The 24,093-nt window shown below is 36.8% G+C and overlaps 1 protein-coding gene across 4 annotated transcripts in view; it reads left to right on the top strand.

Moving 5' to 3' along the window:
• RIC1 (RIC1 homolog, RAB6A GEF complex partner 1) overlaps nucleotides 1-24,093 on the top strand; it is a 144,682-nt gene that overhangs the window by 96,320 nt on the left and 24,269 nt on the right. For all 4 annotated transcript variants that reach the window (XM_065908324.1, XM_065908325.1, XM_065908323.1 and 1 more), the window contains exons 8-15: nucleotides 210-298; nucleotides 6,291-6,435; nucleotides 7,101-7,149; nucleotides 8,763-8,915; nucleotides 10,720-10,923; nucleotides 15,504-15,542; nucleotides 15,849-15,959; nucleotides 16,914-17,003. In XM_065908324.1, coding sequence (XP_065764396.1) covers nucleotides 210-298; nucleotides 6,291-6,435; nucleotides 7,101-7,149; nucleotides 8,763-8,915; nucleotides 10,720-10,923; nucleotides 15,504-15,542; nucleotides 15,849-15,959; nucleotides 16,914-17,003 — 880 coding nt within the window. The remainder of the gene's footprint in view (nucleotides 1-209; nucleotides 299-6,290; nucleotides 6,436-7,100; nucleotides 7,150-8,762; nucleotides 8,916-10,719; nucleotides 10,924-15,503; nucleotides 15,543-15,848; nucleotides 15,960-16,913; nucleotides 17,004-24,093) is intronic.

Genomic DNA, 24,093 nt, shown 5'->3' with positions numbered 1-24,093 from the left:
AAAGACAAGGATATTTCTGGGATATATCTTTAGGTGAAATCACTAGACTATAGAATATGAATTTGTTTCAGGTTATGAGATGACTGTAAATTATTTACAAAATGGTTGTGTTCTAGTTTACACTCCTATCAGTAGAATATTTTTCCATAGTCATGTTTTTTATATTTGTATTTGTCTTTTTACACTGAAAGTCTTTTTGGTTTTCACAGTGGTTCTGTACAGGTTTATACAATAGATAACACCACTGGAGCCATGCAGCTGTCTCATAAACTAGAGTTAACAGCAAAACAGTATCCTGGTGAGTCCTCTTCTTTTCTTTTCCCCCCCTTTCTTCTTAATTACAGATAATATGTGTAGTGAGTTTTGATTTGAATTAGATGATGAATGCCAAAGGCCAAGTATTATTAAAACGTGTAGCAACAATTCTCTCTGACTCAAGGATTTCTACTAGAGGCTCCTGGGAGACCTCTCAATCTGTTCCATTTAGTTTTCTTTATCCTCCCTTTAGCTCTAGCCCCTATGTTACTTGTCTAGGCTTTGCTTTAGACGCTTTCCTAATTTCATTGCCTCTGTTGTTTTATGCCTTCATTTCCAATCAGTCATTCAACAAGTAATTATTGAGTACATACTGTAGGCCAGACATTATTCTAAATGCTGGTACACAGTAGTGAACAAAACAGAAAGCCTCTCTCGGAACTCCCTTTGTGACTCTTAAGTGAATTCTGTCCACTGGAATAAGTGTAAAATCTGTTATTATTGAAAATGTTTTTGACTGGAACTAACAGAAAACCCAAGTTACTATCCCTTAAACAGGTAGCATTTATCCTCTATAATGGCAAGAAATCCAAAGGCAGGCTGCTGTTGGCATCCATTTGGCCTTCTCTTCCATGGTCACAGGTTAACCTAAGGCCCAAGCATCACTTCTTGAGTCAAGAAGAAAGGAGGAAAGAAAGCGTATATGTTTTCTGATCAGGAAAGCAGAAACTAGATTGAAATGAATTCTTGCAGAGAGGATACCTGTTTGTTTCTTCCAGTCACCTGGGAAAACTACATTAGTCTGGAAGCCTTTGCATTATATTCTCTGTTTGAGATTTTTTTTCTTTTTTGAATCGTACAAGTGACACAGATTATAGATGAGCCTAAGGACTGGCTTGTGTTTGCAGATTCTCACAGGAGCTTCTTTATTTTCCATTCAATACCATGGGCAAAAACAGGAAAGTGCTCCTTGCTATTTTTTTTACCTTCTATGTGGTAGAGTTTATTTCTCACTCTCCCTTGAACATGGAATTGTATTCTCAAGATTACATGGGTATCTTCTATTCCCCGTCTTGGCCAAGCTCTGAGTTTTATCTTCTGTTCCTCATATGCTGAGAGTCGTCATAGATGAAAGTCAGGTCTCTAGGTTTTGGCAGAAAAATGCAGAGCAACAGCAGTTTGTACACTCACTTACCTCCCAGTGTTTTTTAATATTTTGAAATATTTAAGTATTCTGTTTAACAGTTTACTTATTGCAGTGTGGAGAGTCATTCCAGCTATCAAATTTGCTATATTGCCAGAAATAGAAATTAGTTCCTTAAATTTTTATCACTCTTATTGCATAGCTTTTAAAGATTGCATTTTTTTTCTTATTTCCTAAAGAGTTTTTGCTGCAGCTGGCAAGAACAGGGTGCTGTGTATTTTGATTGTATTTTCTAGCCCTTTTATCTGTTTCTTTTTTATCCATACTGTTGATGTGATGTCCAGTACAATAGCTACCAGCCACATGTTGTCATTTAAATGAAACTAAAAGAAAATCAAAACGTTTCTCAGTTGCCTCAGTTAGTTTAGTCTCTCAGTCATGTCTGACTCTTTGCAACCCCGTGAACTGCAGCACACCAGGCTTCCCAGTCCATCACCACCTCCCGGAGATTGCTGAAGCTCATATCCATCGAGTCTGCGGTGCCATCCAGCCATCTCATCTTCCATCTTCCCCTTCTCCTCCTGCCTTCAGTCTTTCCCAACATCAGGGTCTTTTCCAGTGAACCATTTCTTCGCATCAGGTGACCCAAAATATTGGAGCTTCAGCTTCAGCATCAGTCCTTCCAATGAATATTCCAGACTGATTTCCTTTAGGATTGACTGATTTGGCCTCCTTGCAGTCCAAGGGTTTCTCAAGAGTCTTCTCCAACACCACAGATCAAAAATATCGATTCTTCAGCACTCATGTTTCTTTATGGTCCAACCCTCACATCCATACATGACTACTGGAAAAACCATAGCTTTAACTAGACGGACCTTTATCAGCAAAGTAATGTTTATGCTTTTTAATATGCTGTCTAGGTTGACCATAGCTTTTCTTCCAAAGAGCCATCGTCCTTTAATTTCATGGCTGCAGTCACCATCTGCAGAAATTTTGGAGCCCAAGAAAATGAAGTCTGTCACTATTTCCAGTTTCCCATTTATTTGCCATGAAGTGATGTGACTGGATACCATGATCTTCATTTTTTGAATGTTGAGTTTTAAGCCAGTGTTTTCACTTTCCTCTTTCACTTTCATCAAGAAGCTCTTTAGTTCTTCTTCATTTTCTGCCATGAGGATGGTGTCATCCTCATGAGGATGGCATTCTGAGGTTATTTTATTTCTCCCAGCAGTGTTGATTTCAGCTTGTGCCTCATCTAGCCCGGCATCTTGCATGATTTTCTTCATATAAGTTAAATAAGTAGGGTGGCAATATGCAGCCTTGATGTACTTCTTTCTCAGTTTGGAACCAGTCCATTGTTCCATGGCTGGTTCTGACTGTTGCTTCTTGGCCTGCATACACATTTCTCAGGAGGCAGGTAAGGTGGTCTGGTATTCCCATCTCTTTAAGAATTTTCCACAGTTTGTTGTGATCCACATAGGCAAAGGCTTTAATCAATAAAGCAGTATATGTTTTTCTGGAACTCTTGTTTTTTCTGTGATCCAACGGATGTTGGCAGTTTGATCGCTCGTTCCTCTGCCTTTTCGAAATCCAACTTGAACATCTGGACGTTCTTGGTTCACGTACTATTGAAGCCTCACTGGGAGAATTTTGAGTATTACTTTGCTAGCCTGTGAGATGAGTACAATTGTACAGTAGCTTGGCATTGCCTTTCATTGGGATTGGAATGAAAACTGACCTTTTCCCGTCCTGTGACCACTTCTGAGTTTCCCAAATTTGCTGACATATTGAGTGTAACACTTTAACAGCATCATCTTTTAGGATTTGAAATAGCTCAACTGGAATTCCATCACCTCCACTAGCTTTGTTTGTAGTGATGCTTCTTAAGGCCCACTTGACTTCACATTCCAGGATGTCTGGCTCTTGGCGAGTGATCACATCATTATGGTTATCTGGGTCATGAAGATCTTTTGTGTATTCTTGCCACCTCTTCTTAATATCCTCTGCTTCTATTAGGTCAGTACCATTTCTGTCCTTAATTGTGCCCATCATTGCATGAAATGTTCCCTTGGTATCTCTGATTTTTCTTGACGAGATCTCTAGTCTTTCCCATTTTATAGTTTTCCTCTTTTTTTGCATTGATCACTGAGGAAGGCTTTCTTATCTCTCGGTGCTATTTTTTGGAACTCTGCATTCAGATGGTTATATCTGTCCTTTTCTCCTTTGCCTTTTGCTTCTCTTCTTTTCACAGCTATCTGTAAGACCCCTTCAGACAACCATTTTGCCTTTTTGCATTTCTTTTTCTTGGGGATGATCTTGATCACTGCCTCCTGTACAGTGTTACAAACCTCCATCCATAGTTCTTCAGGCACTCCGTCTGTCAGATCTAATCCCTTGAATCTATTTGTCACTTCCAGTGTATAATTGTAAGGGATTTGATTTAGATCATACCTGAATGGCTTAGTGGTTTTTCTTACTTTCTTCAATTTAAGTCTGAATTTGGCCATAAGGCGTTCATGATCTGAGCTACAGTCAGCTCCCGGTCTTGCTTTTGCTGACTGTATAGAGCTTCTCCATCTTTGGCTGCAAAGAGTATAATCAATCTGTTTTCGATATTGGCTGTCTCATGATGTCCATGTGTAGAGTTGTCTCTTGTGTTGTTGGAAGGGGGTGTTTGCTGTGACCAGTGTGTTCTCTTGGCAAAACTCTATTAACCTTTGCCCTGCTTCATTCTGTACACCAAGGTCAAACTTGCCTGTTACTCCAGGTATCTCTTTGACTTCCTACTTTTGCATTCCAGCCCCCTATAATGAAAAGGACATCTTTTTTTTTGATGTTAGTTCTAGAAGGTCTTGTAGGTCATCATAGAACCGTTCAGCTTCACCTTCTTTGGGATTAGTGTTTACACCTAAATGTTAAATAGCCTGATGTAGCTTAGTGGCTCTCTGTTAGACCAAGCAAATGTAGAATGTTTACATCATTTCAGGAAGTACTGCTGACCCTTCTGTTGATCGTTTGACAACACTGTACTGAATTTTTCAGGTTGTTTCCTTTTCTCAGGTTCTTGGAATGCCGGTTCTCCCTTTAGTTATCTGCTAACTCCCTCTCTTGTGGTCTTTGTTATGGGAGAGGGCTGCCCTTTTGGATTATGTAACTTTTGGCTATAAAGCTGCTTAAAATGTTGGGAGACTTGTGTTGTTCTGCCTCTTGAACAGACATAAGCGTCTACATTTTCTTCTGGCTTCACTGGCTGAGTTTTACAGGTGACAGCAGATCAGGAGTCCTTACATGATCATCAGTTTCCATTCTGATTCTCAGACTCACGTTACCCTGAAACCCCTTTTTTTGTCTTTGTATAAAGATGTGAGACCCCCAACTCCCTAGTCACAGCTAGGTCCCATTCCAACCTTCTGTCCCTGTATTTCCAACTGTTTTCATCTCATCACTTCCCACTCTTCACACCTAGGGTGCCTTAATTCAAACACTAACTGGTCTCACTTTTGTTTTTTTTCTTTTGGCTCCTGGAGATCATCCTTTCTGTCTTGCAAATTCAACTGTAACAGCAAGTTTGGGAATTATTTTTATATTTTTCTCATTATGCAGATTATCACAATCTTAAGTTTATGACAGGTTACCAGCTAGCTAATTTTCTGTATTCCTGCCACTTGAAAATTAGGTTAAACATTATTGCTATTTTATTGTACATCTCTGTACCTAGATTTTGTTAACATGTGTACAATGCTTGGAAAATATGTACGTATGTGTGTATGTAGATATAGATACAGATATTATATATATTTACTTGGGATAATAGGAATACTATTTATAAGCTAAAACACTAGCAGCTTTTTGTGATAGTAAATATACATCTAAACCTTATTTTTTTCTTGCACGTGGAATTACTTTCATTTTGTAAGCTTTGATTTGAGTTTGTATTTTTTTCTTGGTTTGGTTTTAAATTTATCTCCTAGGTGTGTAAAGTATACTAATAAGATGTTTCTTATACATGTTCCTATTTTTATATACATAAAAGTTATTCATATACCTGAATTATGCTGGGAAATGCTAATGTGAGGATTCAAACATAGGCAGAGGGAAAAAGTTTTTACTCTGTTAACCAAGCCTGTCTTCTGTAGGCTAATATCTGTATACCACCCCTTTGCAGCAGATATATTTACAACAAAAATTTATTAATACTGCAGATGTAAAGAACTGTAATTGTAAAGAAGGTCATACAGATCTGTTTGAATTCCTGATGGGAAATGCTGGTATGTTTCATTTAACTCTGCAGTAAAGAAATTTGGATTTTACTATGCAGTGAAATTTTCTCCTTTAGTAATTATATATAGGTTTAGAAGAAGTATTATTAGTTAAAAGAAGATATAAGCATCTATAGTGCTGAAGCTGGAGTTTACCTACTTAATCCTAATATAAGGTTAAACTTCAATTTAATTTGAGTCCCTTTGATATTACTGAAAAAACATGAAGATCATGGTAAAATATTTTTTGTTTTGAAACACCTCATACTTTGTAGAGTACTTTGATATTATATTGAATTATTCAAGGGAAATATTATTCCAATCTTAGAGAAACTGATTTTCCCAAAGCCAAAGAGTTTTTAAGACCACACAGTTGTATCAATAGTTATTTAAGCTAATAGTGGCCAGAAATGGTTCTGGGTTCTTACGAATCCTTGGGTACAGAGTTTGTTCTGATTAGATCAAGCCCAGGCTAATGATCATGCTGATTTTAAATAGCCCTAAATGAACTAAATTCATCTCATTGAAGCAGACATGCCTTTCTGCTTATTTCAAGTTGAAGATAGAGGCTGTAAAAAGCATTAAGTATGAAGCAGTCATTTATTCTTAACTTTTCTGTGGTTTCTTAACAGACATTTGGAACAAAACAGGAGCTGTTAAGTTGGTCAGATGGTCTCCTGACAATAGTGTTGTGGTAGTGACCTGGGAATATGGAGGCCTTTCTTTATGGAGTGTATTTGGAGCCCAGCTGATTTGTACACTTGGAGGAGATTTTGCGTGAGTCAGTAAAGAAATTTTGGACAAAATAACTACATTTTCTCTGAGACAATACACACACACACACACGCATGCAAACTTTGTCATACAGGTACCAGTTTGCCTTATTTGATTTTTACCCCATAACAGTTTATAAGGTTCAAAATTAATTTATTTAGAATGTATCAATTCTTCATCCATCCATCCTCTTTCAGTTGATTGTTCCTTCAATAAAAATGCATTTATTTATCTAACCCCTGTTGTGTATGTGATAAATGTTTGATTCAAGGCTAAATCACACATGAATCTATGTTCAAAGAGCTTATTATCTAATAAGAGCTGTAAACTATTTATAGAAGTAGCCAGTAGAAAGTGAAAAATTACATTATCTCATTGAGTTAATATAGGTTCTCTGTGGGTTAATACTCTGCCTATTTCATGTACTACCCTGAACTTTAGTCCTGACATAATGAGCACACCTGCCCAAACTGCATGACCCTGTCAAGAAATTATTTAGTACCTGGAAGACTGTATCTCCGTGACATAGGTATATTGACCAGGAGTCTCATATTTCACACAGTATTGTGTATTTCTCTTTCAAAGGAAGAAAATCATTTTTTTTTTAAATTAAAGCTAAATGTTTTATGCAATTAGAAGATTCTTTCTAATTTTCTGTTCTGTTTCAGTTATAGGTCAGATGGTACCAAAAAAGATCCCCTTAAGATCAACTCCATGGTAAGTTCTTTCTATAAAATATTGACACTGTGTGGAAAACTTGGTTTTTTCCTTCCTGTTTTCCCTTCATACTGACCTAATAAAATTAAAAAGCTCTTCTGGTCTCGTGAGACTCTTCTTACACAGTTCTTGCTTTAATGAAAGTGTTACGTTTAACAGTCTGTCTTTAACAGACTATCTAATTTTCAGTGTTTGATTTTTATTTTGTTTTGATGTGTCCAGCAAGGCCTGTCATCTCTGTGAACACAGTGACTGTTCAGATCAGGCGTTTGTTTTTCCAAAACATACCTGCATTTTTTATGTTACTCAATACCCACTTCCCGTAGCCTCCTTTTAATGTGAAGTGCTCTTTGGGTCTTTTTCCTGGAGGACATGTACATTATATCAAAAGAATTGTATATCAAAAGAATTGCAGTCCTTGTTGTAATAGTATTTTTACAATCAATTTTCAACAGCTTCTGTAGAAAGCAGTAAGGTATAACTACTCTGTCTTTACATAAAATCTTTTTCTGACTATAGCCCCCTCCGTACCACATTTGTGATGTTCGTGACTGTGAGGCTCAGGCTTATCACTCATTTTCTCCCCTGCTCCAAAGAGGAAGGCATTTTCTGATCGTGGGTTTCTCGAAGAATTTAAACCGCTGTGGTTGACTTGAACAGGGGTTTCCAACCTTTCATCACCAAGGATCCCATCTGATGACTCTCAACACCTTCATACTTTTAAGTTTTCAATCACCGTTTCTGTGACTGCCCATCAGTGCTTCTGAATGGCATGCAACAAATGCAACAACTGGTGTTGTTGCCTCATTAAGCTGATATTTTAATCACAAACTAAGAATCTAAGCATTTTAGTTAACATGTGCAACTGAAACTTTTCAAGGGAAAGCAGAACTTGTGAAATTTCGCAGCAATTCATGGACCTCTCCTCCCCTCAATAGTATTTTCTTGGCCTTGCAGGATGGGAATTACTACTCTTCCCATGATTTTTTTTTTTTAAAGTGATTTTCACAATCATGAAGTCTAGTTATAGAATATTAAAATTGACTGGGCCTGGTTAATTTCTTTGAACTCTCTCATTTTATAGAGGAAGAAACTTACACCCTGTAAAACCAAATAGTTTGGCCAAGATAGTACAACTAAATGGTAGGCAAACTGCAGTGGAAACCCTGGTCTCACAGTAGCCAGTCCATTTCCTTTGTTCTGTACAAGACTATATCTGTTGCAGTGCTTGTTTTTCAAGCTTCAGCTATGTAATGTGGATCCTGTCTCCTGTGAGGAAGTTCTTTGTATTTGAGAGGCAGTTAAATTAATAGAGAAGTTACAGAGAGCAGTAGGCATTTCTTAGGATTTGTAGCTAGAATTAGTACATAGTGTTTTCACTATTCTAGGTGGAAAGCAGTGAGGGTTTCTACTGGCGATCTAAGATGTAGTAGATGTAGGTATATGATTCTTGTCTGTGTTGTTTGCCATGGTATCTCCAGCCTTCAGAAGTAATTAATAATGCTTATTGTTGGTTATTTGAGAATTTAAATATTTAAAACCAGGAAAAATAACTAATTTTCTATTGCTTTGATTTCCCCCCTCTTCTTTTTCTTCCCCCCTCTTTCCTTAAGAGCTGGGGTGCTGAAGGCTATCACCTCTGGGTAATCAGTGGATTTGGTTCTCAAAATACTGAAAATGAGTCTGACTCCAAGAGTATAGTTAAACAGCCTGGTATTCTACTGTTTCAGTTTATCAAGAGTGCACTCACTGTAAACCCTTGTATGGTAAGTTTATTTAATTAAAACTCTGTTTTGTTTTGTTTTTAATGGCTTTCATGTTAGAATATCAGACACAGATATGCCCTTATGACACGGATATGTTGCATGTACTCCTAAAATTGGCATATGATCTTCTTTTGTATATTTTCTGTGAGTATTAGGTTTCTTTTTATTTTATATTAAATAATACCCCCAAATTTTATTTCTGAGCAGGATTAGCTTTTAGATGGGATAGGCTGCAGAATCTTAGTTCCCTGACCAGGGATCAGACCTGCACCCTCTGCAGTAGATGCACTGAGTTGTAACCACTGTACCACCACGGAAGTCCCATGCTTTTTTTTTTTTAAAGTAGGATCATAAGCAACTTGAGGAAAAGCAGTGTTTACAGATTTACTTGAATAACTTGAATAAAATTTAGTGTTAATAGCATTTCCCAAAGTGTGTTCCACCAGGCACAATTTGTGAGAAATATAAATAGCAATTACATAGAATAAGAAAAAGTTCTGTTGTCTTGTGTGAAATAAAGCAGTTAAACAAAGCTGTAGAGATTTTTTTAGCATAGGAATCTAGTCTTTAATACACTAATGTGCATCATAAAAGTCCAGGAGTTGGTATATAAAAAGCAATATTTCCCAAGCTTACTTACCTATGAATTTTTAAGGAAGACCTGCAAGAAAATAAGCCTAGAATCCTGCTTTGGGAAACACTGCCCCAAATTATAACATAAATTCATTTTTATCAGTCTGAAATATGATATTAATATGCTATATGTAAGAATAGTATATGTTGCATGATAGAAATGCATGTCTTAGTACCTGCCATCAATGGGTTTTTAAATATATGGTGTGACCAGTTTCTAATTAAAATTTACAACACACTGAGAAAGAATGAAAATACTGTGGATCTCAGACCTTACTACTGTAGTTGAATAATAAGAAAAACAAGGGTAGAGGATTTCTTCCTCTGCTCCCTCATCCAAAATAATAATATAAAAACACCCTGAGTTTTATGTTAAGATGATGTTTGGACTACAATGGGATGATGAGGGGTCAGGGTGCTGATCTGTCTAATTTATAAAAAACAGTGAGTGAATCATCTGCCTACATTTGAAAACACTGGCCTTTCACAACAGTAAAAACTTTTTGTCTAAATGTCTTCAGAGCCTGGCATATCCCTTGGTACTAAGCAAGCATTCACCAAGCAGTTATTGAATTGTTCTGAACCAGGACCACAGATGTAGGCTACTCTTCCTCCTCCCCATGATTTAAAAGATCCTCCAGAATCTAATCCACTGTGTCTAATCCACTGTGTTATCCCTGTGTCTAATCCACTCCTTGCCGTGTGGGCACATGGGTGAGCATATACACAAAGTGTCTGACCAGACACGGGTTTTCTTATCACCATTCATGAGATACTTTATATAAAACTGGTTTGTAAACTGTAGACATTGAGTAGTTTTATTCAGTTTTCAGATGGAAAATCTCTCATAGCATTGCCATTTTGAAGTAGTTGTGAAAGATACTGCTACAGCAGTTGTAACCCTGGGCATGTTTTGGAATCTATATGATAAACTTTAATAAAGATTTTTTTACACTGGGAAGAAATCATTAAAATGTTGCCTGTTAGTCTTAAATATAACAGTGTGAGCAATTTTTATGTAGTCTTGTCCTCTGTGAGGAAAATCAAGATTGAAATGTATGGTATATTTCCAGCAATAAAACTAAATTGACATTTTACTGACTTTCCACCACCTTATATTGACTTGTTTTTATTTGCTTTCCTTCGCTCTGCTTCCTTTTCCCTCATCTAGAGTAACCAAGAGCAAGTGTTGCTTCAGGGGGAGGATCGATTGTACTTGAACTGTGGAGAGGCCTCACAGAGCCAGAATCCCAGGAGTTCTTCAGCTCACTCTGATCACAAAACCCGTCGGGAAAAAAGCCCCTTTGCAGATGGCAGTTTAGAGTCTCAGAGTTTAAGCACTTTACTTGGTCATCGGCATTGGCATGTAGTACAGGTAAGTCTTCAGATGCTGTTGACTAGTGACTTAGTCCTTGCTAAGGTAGCACCTAAAACAGATGTTTAAGTAGTTCATTTGCTGCTTTAGAGAACTGAGGAGCTTTCTAACCTTTTTTTGACTGTGACTCTCTTCTGCTTTTCTGTGCTCTTGTCCTCTTGTCTTCTCCTTTCTTTCCCCCTGATGTAGATTGTATTCCCACCTGGTTTAAGTCCATTAGTAAGTGAATAGTTTGAAAAACTACAAGTGTATTCTATGCCCTTTTACTGTGCAGGACTGTTTATTTTACTCCCAGCCTACTTTTGGTACAAATTTGGCTCTAGATTTGCAGAGGGGGAAGTGTGATAATTTCATGAAAAGTGACAGTCAGTCAGTCCCTTGTCCAGATGACCCTGTAGTCCTAATGGGTGCACATTGAGGTTAATTGCCTGACTCTGGACCCAAGTTGAAGACTTGTGATTAGTCTAGAACGTTACTGTTAATAATTTTACTGTTACTTGGTCTTACTCCAGATTATTTATTCATTCTGATATAACTTTCAAATTAGTGGTTTCTTTTAATAATTCTGATAAATTGACATTTAATATAGAAATTAATACTGAGTTTTGAAAACAAAATTAATTTGGACAAATTAGTAAATTGAAGTTTCTTGAAAGAAACTTTCATACATATTTCAGAGTCCTGAGTGTTTTCTTCCCAGTTTTGTCACCAAAGTGTCTTAGGTACATCAGAATCTACTCTTGAGTTAGTTTCTTTTAGTCATTGTCTATTTCCACAATTCTTTGTCTTCTACATTCTATACTTTTACCTTACTAGCTTACTTCACCTCCCATGTTATTTTCAATTGACTTTGAGTGGAGATAATGAGAGATAGAAGAATGGTCACTGTGTGAAAAATTAAAGGAAGAATATCTCCTACATTGACATGTGGTATACACTAAAAGAAAATGTATTTAACTTACATTGATAAATTCATAAAATCAAACAATGTGCATACCAATTTATAATTAGTAACAGTTATTAAATAAAACTGCGTCAGCTACTTCCTTGACTAAAATTTTCCACTGCTCCCTTCTCTCCTATAGCCATTTCTCTGCTATTTTCATTCCCCCATACTTTGAACTATTCATTCTACACTGACCTAGCATGAATGCCAGTTCTGCCTAGCCAGGTCTGTGTTGCCAGAGAGCCAAGTAGAGCAGAGGATCGAAGAAGGTAGGTCTGGAACTCAAAAATCCATCAGGCAATAACAAAAACGGAACTTCCTTCCAGCTCAAAAATTCAGTGATTCTGTGATTCATAGCCATTTATGAAGTATCCTGTGTTAGAAACATATAACACTGCTTTTACAACTTCAGACAAATAGGTACTAGCAAGATTCTTCTGTCATTCTGTTCTTTAGATATCTAAAATATTCAGAAAGATAAACTTAACTCTAGCTTTACCTAATGGTTTCCATTTCCTTAAAACTAATAAAAATAATGCTAGAGTTGTTGTATTCCCCCCAAATTAAGTTATAATGGACTCATAGAATTTTTAGAGCTGGAAGGACCTTAGCAATCATGTAGTCCAACTAGATTTTATACATGAGGAAATTGAAGCTCAGGGAAGTTAGGTGACTTGCCCAAGGTCACACGGCAGAATAGTGGCAGACTTGATCCTTATCATGATACAAATTAAGGGAATAATAGAACCTATTTTAAAACCTAGGTACTAAATGTTGAAGCATATAATACACTGCTGACTTAGATCTAGTAATAAAACCTAGCATGTGCCTACTTGGCATTGTTTTTACTTTGAGTTGCCCTATGCTATGTTTGCTGGTAATCCAGCCACAAGAGTCAATGCAGTGTTTTGGTGGTGTGTGTTTGGTAGTGTGGTTTAGTGTCCATGTGATGCTAATGCTTTACCTTCCAGACATTTTAGCCTTTAGTAAGTATTTCCTGAAGAAACACGGGTGCCTGTCTAATTCCGCCTTCAGCACATTCTCTTGTCCAGGAGAGTGCCTGCATCCTCCATCAAAGTAGCTTGCTTTGTGTGATTAATATTTTGTATGCTTCTTGTACAGCTTAGAGTTCATCAGATGAGCTCAGCTAATTCTGCTGCTCTGTCTGTTCCCCATCTAGACTCCTAGGTTTTTTGTTTGTTTGTTTAAGCTTTTTACCTTATACTCATTAGTTTCCTGGTCAGAAGATTCTTTGTTAATTATGTTTCCTCCTTTAACAAAAATAACACAAATGCATACTTGTCAGAAGCAGGGTAATGTATCAGGCACTTTGTTAGGGAGGTCAGCAAAGGCTATTGTAATTTATAAATTGCCATGTAATTTACAAATTTATAAATTTTATATTGTAAAGGCTATTTAGTTTATAAATGATTTGCTCATTCCTACAATGTGAATCAAGTGTTCCAGGTATTTGGCACAGATCAGATCTCCTAGGATGATGGTTTTCACAGTCTCACCAGATACAGACAGAAGTAAATCTGAGGAGAAGACAGGGTTTTAGCAGAATGACTTTAAAGGAAAAAAGGTGGATTTAGGTTCTGTGAGAGATGGAAAAATCCTAAGTTGTTAAGAGTAGAGATTCTGTAGCTTAGCACTAGATTTCCCAGTGGTGTGACATGACTTTTGTGCCCTGAGTATGCAGTCCTGACCTGAATTTCTTCGTCATTCATTAGCCACCTCTTTTCTTAGTTTTGCCATTTTCTGTTCTCAGTATTAGGGGTGGAACTCAAAGTTCAGGTAATATGTAGATCTCCTGGGGAAAATTTTTTGTTCTTATTTCATAGCATCTTCAAGACATAAAACTGTATAAATAAAGCTTCAATGTAAGTTTTGAAAGCAAACCATTTGTGGCATCTCATACACTTTTGGAGGATAGAAGAATAAATTGTTTTCTCTTAGATATTCATCAGAGTCTGATCAAATGATAAGATTTAACCTTGGTTCCTATGATTAGAAACTCTTCATGTTGGAATCCACTTTGGCAGTGAGATCTCACTTCCCACTTTACCCACTCACACGTTTCATAAATACTATGAAATACCAAGGTTTGGGGGAAGTGGGGCATTTTTTTTGTTTGTTTTTTCAGTGTCTTGAGTGCTAGCTCAATTGTACTCCAGGAACATCCTTCGTCAAGTGACTATTTTTATTTTCTTCATTCAAAAAAAGAATTTCACTTATAGCTACAAAACTACTTTCAAATTTTACTTTGCCACCTGATCATTACCTCAGACTATCATTATTCTGAACTAATTTCACCCATCATAATGAATTTTACTAGTTGGCCTGAATGGTGCAGCATTATCTGTTAAGATACAAGTTAAGCATTCTTCAAGTATATCTGTCACTTAATTCTGTAAGGTAGGCATCCACACATCAGCAGTTCTGGGGTTAAGAACTTCCTAATGTACTAAAAGCTATTAATTTATTTAGATTTTAGGCTGACTAACTGGATAGTAAGTGAAGTCTAACAAAAACAGTTTTATGAATAAATTTTATCAAGATTAATACAGATGTTTTCAGAGTTTTGGGGGTTTTTTTTGCTTGACTTTGGTTTTGTCTTCACGTTACACAAAGAAGCTTATTGGCTTTGATTGCATTTACTTGGTTTTTTCATTTGGCTTTCCTTTTTTAAATATGTAATAATTTTTATTTGAGTAAAAGGCAAATAAATAAATTGAAGGTTCTATAGTTATTCCGGAACAGAAGATTTTTCCTTTGTTCTGTTGTTCTGTTAATTTTCACCCTTCATTCATCATGTGCTCATGAAACTATTTAATCAGCAGACTAAGAGAAAGGTCACAGTCTCAATAAAGCTAGACTTGACTTAATCTGCATTGATATCTCACAGAGGGTTTTCTAAGTTTAAAATTCTCATTAGAGTAATAAAATGACACCATGTACAAAACTGAGACAGACAGCATGGAAAGATAATCTGTTGTTGATGCTGCAGATGAAGTACTTATAGGTGAATAAATAGCCGTGACTTATACACACTCTTTACATGTACATAGCTGTTTAGAGACAGAATAAAAACTAACCAGTTGTTTCCCTTGAGCAGTGATGTAAGAGAAGAATTTCAGTTTGTACTTTGTGTACTATTATTTTGTTTAAAATTTATAAGCATGCATTGATTTTTTAATCAGAAAAATATAAAAATAAGAAAGTTTTATTAAAAAAAAAAAACAAAACTCTTGCTGAGGCTCTGATTTTATTAGATGAGATTTTAGGGATGGTTCATATGAGCAAAACCAGACTGTTCATCTACACAATTCTTGGCTACCATTGTAGATGCTTCTCTAAATATCTTTTGTCATTCTGTTATTTATTGAGTGTTCAATATTTAAAACAAACAAACAAAAACAGTATAGAGAAAAAGAGGAAAGCCTGATGTCTAGAAACATATAACGAAATGGATGAGACAGGAGATATGCAATATTGGCTGCTAGTAATACTCATTATTTGGGAGCACTTTAAACATTACAGGAAAATTAATCTCATATTATGATGCTAATGCTTTACATTTAAATATAGTAAACATTTCAAAAGTCTTACAAACTGATGTGTTATTTCCTAGATTTCCAGCACCTATCTAGAGAGCAATTGGCCTATACGGGTGAGTTATTTGTTACTTTGTTGGTGTTAACTTTCATTGGATGGCATGTGCTGCAAGAGGTATTCTGGGGATTGAGCTTTTCAGTGGGTGCATTGATAGAAGTTTCAGTGCTTGATTCCTTGTACATAGTTAGTGTAAATCTATAATTTTGTTAAATATAATTTAAATATGATTTTTGAATTTAGCATTTTACATTTAATTCACTTAGCAAATGTTTATTAATAGTCTGCTGTCCTGACATAATCCTTAGCTCTTTATGTCTAAATAAAAAATTCAAAGAAGAGATCTTAATTTTTTTTAATTCAGTTTTCAGCTATTGATAAACTTGGCCAGAATATTGCTGTTGTTGGCAAGTTTGGTTTTGCACATTACTCTTTACTCACCAAAAAATGGAAGCTTTTTGGAAACATTACCCAGGTTAGTCTTTTTGAAATTAAAAACCTATTTCTCAAAGTGTGGGAGAACTACAATATGAATTAAGTATAGAGTAAACCACTGCTTACTTACTAAAAAGTAAAATCAAGACATTACAAAAGGACTGAATTGTGTCCAAGGGTCAGGTCTGATAAGCTACTTGGTATTTGATAATGGATTTTGTATTGAGATCATTGTTATTCAGTTGCTAAGTTGTGTCCAACTCTTTGCAACCCCTTGGACTGTAGCATGCCAGGCCCCGCTGTCCTTTACCATCACCTGGAGTTCACCCAACTTCATGTCCGTTGAGATAGATAGTTTGTTTTTAATTCTTGTTAAGATCAGACTGTTAAGATCAGACGCTAATCCTGTAATTGAAAATTTACTCTTCCATTTCAGGTAGAGTTCATCAAATATGATTGGAATAAATCTCCACAAATTTGAAGTTGTTCCCTGCTTGTCTATGTACAATAAACATCTGCGTAGCATACAAATGTGCATTTGGATTTTGCAAGAATCAAATAGGAGGAAAAGAAAAGGAAGTTGACATTTACTCAGTGCCTACTATGTACCGGACACTTTTCATATATCTCACTGACTTAGTAACAACCCAGTGAGGGCACTACTATTACCATTTTATGTAGGATTCAGAGTCAGGCAGTTGGTAAATGATAAAGCCAGAATGTAAACCAGGATGTACTGAATGTGGAATAAGGATGCTACACGGTTCCCAGTGACTCTGAATGATTTATTTTCTGTCTTACAGAAGTGCACACTTTTTTCAAAATAGGATCTGAATCATTAATAAAGGCCCTCGAGTAACACTTTATGTTGTGGGGAGGGAGGAATAGAGAGGAGACAGAAATAACTAGAGCTTTCATTGTCTGATTAGGAATATTTTACAAATGTATTACTGGCAGGAATAAATCTATATCTTTATATATTTTTTTTTTTAAGGAGCAGAATATGATTGTGACAGGTGGCTTAGCCTGGTGGAATGATTTTATTGTCCTTGCATGTTATAACATAAGTGATCGTCAAGAAGAGGTATGTTTTTGTTCTCTCAGAAATAATAGATTTTATATTTTAAAAATATTAAGCATTATTTAAGGGTTTTCCAGGTGGCTCAGACAGTAAATAATCTGCCTGCCAAAGATCCCCTGGAAAAGGAAATGACAACCCACTCCACTATTCTTGCCTGGAAATTGCATGGACAGAGGCAGGCTACAGTCCATGGGGTCACAAAGAGAAACAACTGAGTGACTAACACTTTTCACTTTCACAAGCATTGTTTTTGTTTTTGTTTTTGTTTTCCATTTATTTTTATTAGTTGGAGGCTAATTACTTTACAGTATTATAGTGCTTTTTGCCATACATTGACATGAATCAACCATGGATTTACATGTATTCCCCATCCTGATCTCCCCTCCCACCTCTCTCCCCGCCCCATCCCTCTGGGTCTTCCCAGTGCACCAGACCTGAGCACTTGTTTCATGCATCCAACCTGGGCTGGTGATCTGTTTCACCCTTGATAGTATACTTGTTTCAATGCTGTTCTCTCAAAACATCCCACCCTCGCCTTCTCCCACAGAGTCCAAAAGTCTGTTCTATATATCTGTGTCTCTTTTTCTGTTTTGCATTTAGGGTTATCGTTACCATCTTTCTAAATTCCATGTATATGTATTGGTCTTTATCTTTCTGGCTTACTTCACTCTGTATAATGGGCTCCAGTTTCATCCGTCTCATTAAAACTGACTCAAATGAATTCTTTTTAATGGCTGAGTAATATTCCATTGTGTATATGTACCACAGCTTCCTTATCCATTTGTCTGCTGATAGGTATCTAGCTTGCTTCCATGTCCTGGCTATTATAAACAGTGCTGCGATGAACATTGGGGTGCACGTGTCTCTTTCAGATCTGGTTTCCTTGGTGTGTATGCCCAGAAGTGGGATTGCTGGGTCATATGGCACTTCTACTTCCAGTTTTTAAAGAAATCTCCACACTGTTCTCCATAGCGGCTGTACTAGTGTGCATTCCCACCAACAGTGTAAGAGGGTTCCCTTTTCTCCACTCTCCAGCATTTATTGCTTGTAGACTTTTGGATAGCAGCCATCCTGACTGGCGTGTAATGGTGCCTCATTGTGGGTTTGATTTGCATTTCTCTGATAATGAGTGATGTTGAGCATCTTTTCATGTGTTTGTTAGCCATCTGTATGTCTTCTTTGGAGAAATGTCTGTTTAGTTCTTTGGCCCGTTTTCTGATTGGGTCATTTATTTTTCTGGAATTGAGCTGCAGGAGTTGCTTGTATATTTTTGAGATTAATCCTTTGTCTATTGCTTCATTTGCTATTATTTTCTCCCAGTCTGAGGGCTGTCTTTTCACCTTGCTTATAGTTTCCTTTGTTGTGCAAAAGCTTTTAAGTTTCATTAGGTCCCATTTGTTTGTTTTTGCTTTTATTTCCAATATTCTGGGAGGTGGGTCATAGAGGATCCTGCTGTGATTTATGTCAGAGAGTGTTTTGCGTATGTTCTCCTCTGGGAGTTTTATAGTTTCTGGTCTTACATTTAGATCTTTAATCCATTTTGAGTTTATTTTTGTGTATGGTGTTAGAAGGTGTTCTAGTTTCCTTCTTTTACAAGTGGTTGACCAGTTTTCCCAGCACCACTTGTTAAAGAGGTTGTCTTTTTTCCATTGTATATCCTTGCCTCCTTTGTCGAAGATAAGGTGTCCATAGGTTCGTGGATTTATCTCTGGGCTTTCTATTCTGTTCCATTGATCTATATTTCTGTCTTTGTGCCAGTACCATACTGTCCTGATGACTGGCTTTGTAGTAGAGTCTGAAGTCAGGCAGGTTGATTCCTCCAGTTCCCCTCTTCTTTCTCAAGATTACTTTGGCTATTCGAGGTTTTTTGTATTTCCATACAAATTGTGAAATTATTTGTTCTAGTTCTGTGAAGAATACTGTTGGTAGCTTGAAAGGGATTGCATTGAATCTATAGATTGCTTAGGGTAGTATAGTCATTTTGACAATATTGAGTCTTCCAATCCATGAACATGGTATGTTTCTCCAACTGTTTGTGTCCTCTTTGATTTCTTTCATCAGTATTTTATAGTTTTCTATGTATAGGTCTTTTGTTTCTTTAGATAGATATACTCCTAAGGATTTTCTTCTTTTTGTTGCAATGGTGAATGGTATTGTTTCCTTAATTTCTCTTTCTGTTTTCTCATTGTTAGTGTATAGGAATGCAAGGGATTTCTGTGTGTCAATTTTATATCCTGCAACTTTATATATTCATTGATTAGCTCTAGTAATTTTCTGGTAGAGTCTTTAGGGTTTTCTATGTAGAGGATCATGTCATCTGCAAACAGTGAGAGTTTCACTTGTTCTTTTCCTATCTGGATTCCTTTTACTTCTTTTTCTGCTCTGATTGCTGTGGCCAAAACTTCCAAAACTATGTTGAATAGTAGTGGTGAGAGTGGGCACCCTTGTCTTGTTCCTGATTTTAGGGGAAATGCTTTCAATTTTTCACCATTGAGGGTAATGCTTGCTGTGGGTTTGTCATATATAGCTTTTATAATGTTGAGGTATGTTCCTTCTATTCCAGCTTTCTGGAGAGTTTTAATCATAAATGGATGTTGAATTTTGTCAAAGGCTTTTTCTGCATCTTTTGAGATAATCATATGGTTCTTATCTTTCAATTTGTTAGTGTGGTGTATTACATTAATTGATTTGCAGATATTAAAGAATCCTTGCATTCCTGGGATAAAGCCCCTTTGGTCATGATGTATGATTTTTTTAATATGTTGTTGGATTCTGTTTGCTAGAATTTTGTTGAAGATTTTTGCATCTATGTTCATCAGTGATATTGGCCTGTAGTTTTCTTTTTTTGTGGTATCTTTGTCTGGTTTTGGAATTAGGGTGATGGTGGCCTCATAGAATGAATTTGGAAGTTTACCTTCTTCTGCAGTTTTCTGGAAGAGTTTGAGTAAGATCGGTGTTAGATCTTCTCTAAATTTTTGGTAGAATTCAGCTGTGAAGCCATCTGGTCCTGGACTTTTGTTTGCTGGAAGATTTCTTATTACAGTTTCGATTTCCTTGCTTGTGATGGGTTTGTTAAGATCTTCTGTTTCTTCCTGGTTCAGTTTTGGAAAGTTATACTTTTCTAAGAATTTGTCCATTTCTTCCAAGTTGTTCATTTTATTGGCATAGAGCTGCTGGTAGTAGTCTCTTATGATCCTTTGTATTTCAGTGTTGTCTATTGTGAGCTCTCCATTTTCATTTCTAATTTTGTTAATTTGGTTCTTCTCCCTTTATTTCTTAATGAGTCTTGCTAATGGTTTGTGAATTTTGTTTATTTTTTCAAAAAACCAGTTTTTAGCTTTGTTGATTTTTGCTATGGTCTCTTTAGTTTCTGTTGCATTTGTTTCTGCAAATTTTTAAGATTTCTTTCCTTCTACCAACCTTGGGATTCTTCATTTCTTCCTTCTCTAGTTGCTTTAGGTGTAGAGTTAGGTTATTTATTTGACTTTTTTCTTGTTTCTTGAGGTAAGCCTGTAATGCTATGAACCTTCCCCTTAGCACTGCTTTTACAGTGTCCCATAGGTTTTGGGTTGTTGTGTTTTCATTTTCATTTGTTTCTATGCATATTTTGATTTCTTTTTTGATTTCTTCTGTGATTTTTGGTTATTCAGAAGTGTGTTATTTAGCCTCCATATTTTTGAATTTTTAATAATTTTTTTCCTGTAATTGAGATCTAATCTTACTGCACTGTGGTCAGAAAAGATGATTCAATTTTTTTGAATTTCCCAAGGCTAGATTTATGGCCCAGGATGTGATCTATTCTGTCGAAGGTTCTGTATGCACTTGAGAAAAAGGTGAAATTGATTGTTTTGGGGTGAAATGTCCTATAGATATCAATTAGGTCTAGCTGGTCCATTGTGTCATTTAAAGTTTATGTTTGTGTTTCCTTGTTAATTTTCTGTTTAGTTGATCTATCCATAGTTGTGAGTGGGGTATTAAAGTCTCCCACTATTTTTGTATTACTGTTAATTTCCCCTTTCATACTTGTGAGCATTTGCCTTACATATTGTGGTGCTCCTATGTTGGGTGCATATATATTTATAATTGTTATATCTTCTTCTTGGATTGATCCTTTGATCATTATGTAGTGTCCTTCTTTGTCTCTTTTCACAGCCTTTATTTGAAAGTCTATTTTATCTGATATGAATATTGCAACTCCTGCTTTCTTTTGGTCTCTGTTTGTGTGAAATATTTTTTTCCAGCCCTTCATTTTCGGTGTGAATGTGTCCCTTGTTTTGAGGTGGGTCTCTTGTAGACAACATATATAGGGGTCTTGTTTTTTTATCCATTCAGCCAGTCTTTGTCTTTTGGTTGGGGCATTCAACCCATTTCTGTTTAAGGTAATTATTGATAGGTATGGTCCCGTTGCCATTTACTTTGTTGTTTTGGGTTCACGTTTTACAACCTTTCTTGTTTCCTGTCTAGAGAAGATCCTTTAGCATTTGTTGAAGAGCTGGCTTGGTGGTGCTGTATTCTCTCAGCTTTTGCTTGTCTGTAAAGCTTTTGAATTCTCTTTCATATCTGAATGAGATCCTTGCTGGGTACAGTAATCTAGGTTGTAGGTTATTCTCTTTCATTACTTTAAGTATGTCCTGCCATTCCCTTCTGGCCTGAAGGGTTTCTATTGATAGATCAGCTGTTATCCTTATGGGAATCCCTTTGTGTGTTATTTGTTGTTTCTCCCTTGCTGCTTTTAATATTTGTTCTTTGTGCTTGATCTTTGTTAATTTGATTAATATGTGTCTTGGGGTGTTTCACCTTGGGTTTATCCTGTTTGGGACTCTCTGGGTTTCTTGGACCTGTGTGACTATTTCCTTCCCCATTTTAGGGAAGTTTTCAGCTATTATCTCCTCGAATATTTTCTCATGGTCTTTCTTTTTGTCTTCTTCTGGGACTCCTATGATTCGGATGTTGGGGTGTTTCACATTGCCCCAGAGGTCCCTGAGGTTGTCCTCATTTCTTTTGATTATCATTATTCTAAATTATTTTTCAGGTAGATTCCCTATCTCCTCCTCTTTTGTTTGACTTGGTGGGCATTTTTCATGTTCCTTTACCTGCTGAGTATTTCTCTGCCTTTTCATCTTGTTTAGATTGCTGTGTCTGGAGTGGCCTTTCTGTATTCTGGTGGTCTGTGGTTCCTTTTTATTGTGGAGGTTTCTCCCAGGGGGTGGGGTTGGACGATTGGTTTGTCAAGGTTTCCTGGTTAGGGAAGCTTGTGTCAGTGTTCTGTTGCATGGAACTGGATTTCTTCTCTCTGGAGTGCAATGGAGTGTCCAGTAGTGAGTTTTGAGATGGGTCTATGTGTTAGGTGTGATTTTGGGCAGCCTGTATATTGATGCTCATGGCTATGTTCCTGCGTTGCTGGAGAATTTGCGTGGTATTTCTTGCTCTGGAACTTATTGGCTCTTGGGTGGTGGTTGGTTTCAGTGTAGGTATGGAGGCTTTTGGATGATCTCTTATTACTTAATGTTCCGTGTAGTCAGGAGTTTTCTGGTGTTCTCAGGTTTTGGGCTTAAGTCTCCTGCCTCTGGATTTCAGTCTTATTCTTCCAATAGCCTCAAGACTTCTCCAACTATACAGCACTGATAATAAAACTTCTCGGTTAATGATGAAAAGATTCTGTACCGTGAGGGACACCCAGAGAGGTTCACAGAGTTAAATGAAGAAGAGGAGAGGGAGGAGGGAGATAGAGATGAATAGGAGGAGAAAAAGGGGGACTCAAGAGGAGAGAGACAGATCTACACAGTTCCCTGTTCTTTAAGTGTTCTCCGAAGCCCAGACACCCACTGAGATTCACAGAATTGGATTGGGAAGTGAAGGGGGAGGGAGAAAATAGAGGTGATCTGAGGGAGAAAATGGAGAGTCAAAAGTGGGAGAGAGTAATCAACACACTCCTGAATAAAAATGGGTACTGAACATTGGATTCTTAAATGTCCAAAATTGATATCAAATACTGAAAAGCAAAGATTAAAAATATAGGGTAGAGGTTAGACTCTTAAAAATACAATATTAAAAACAAAAACACAAAAAATTTAAGAAATATATATGAAGTTTGATTTAAAAATAGGACCTCTTTTTTTTTTTTTGCAAGGTTATAGTGAAATGAAAATGAGCATGTATATTATCAACGGTGAAACAGATCACCAGCCCAGGTTGGATGCATGAGACAAGTGCTCAGGGCTGGTGCACTGGGAAGACCCAGAGGGATCGGGTGGAGAGGGAGGTGGGAGGGGGGATCGGGATGGGGAATACATGTAAATCCGTGGCTGATTCATGTCAATGTATGGCAAAAACCACTACAATATTGTAATGTAATTAGCCTCCAACTAATAAAAATAAATGGAAAAAAGAAAAAAGAAATTTAAGGAGTAATAGAGGACTTTAGAAGAAAATAAGAGAAAAAGATAAAAAAAGAAACAAAAATTTTTTTAATTAAAAAAATAGTGAAAATATATGAAAATGAAAGTTAAGGAGTAATAGAGGAGTAATAGGAAATTTTAAAAGAAAATAAAAGAGAAAAAATTAAAAAAAATTTTTTTTTAATTAAAAAAAGTCAAAATATATCTAGGAATTTCTCTGGAGCTGTTGTGGGCAGTGTGGGTTCAGTTCAGTTTCAGATAGCTCCTTGTTCCAGCTTAAACTTCTCAATATCTATAGGCCCTTTCTGGTGTAGTTGGTGTTAGCTACAGGGAGTTTAATCTGTCACTGTCACCTGTCACTTCTGAAGCGGTTCCCTTTGTTTATTTGGCTTCTGTTTGCCAGTCTCTTCAGTGTCTAATTTCCGCCCTGACACAAGCGGGCAGAGGTGGTCTCTTGCTTAGGTTCGCTTGCTCAGTTGTGCTGCGGGGAGGGAGGGGCGCTGCAGACAAATGTCACTGGCGTGTGTGGGGAGCACTCGCAGTGTTCCGGCCACACCGAGTTTGCCCCCGCTCGCGGTGGGCGTGTGTGCTTCCCCCGTCTACACTGCTTAGGCTCCAGGGTGCTCTATACGGAGCGGGCCCTGCGTTGCATGCAGTTCCAGTTTTTGGGTATTCCACAAAAGCACGGCCTCGGT

Source organism: Muntiacus reevesi, chromosome 17, assembly GCF_963930625.1.
Source record: "Muntiacus reevesi chromosome 17, mMunRee1.1, whole genome shotgun sequence".
Taxonomy (NCBI): domain Eukaryota; kingdom Metazoa; phylum Chordata; class Mammalia; order Artiodactyla; family Cervidae; genus Muntiacus; species Muntiacus reevesi.
The sequence above is the reverse complement of the archived record's forward strand: the minus strand, read 5'-3'. Positions and strand labels throughout refer to the sequence as shown.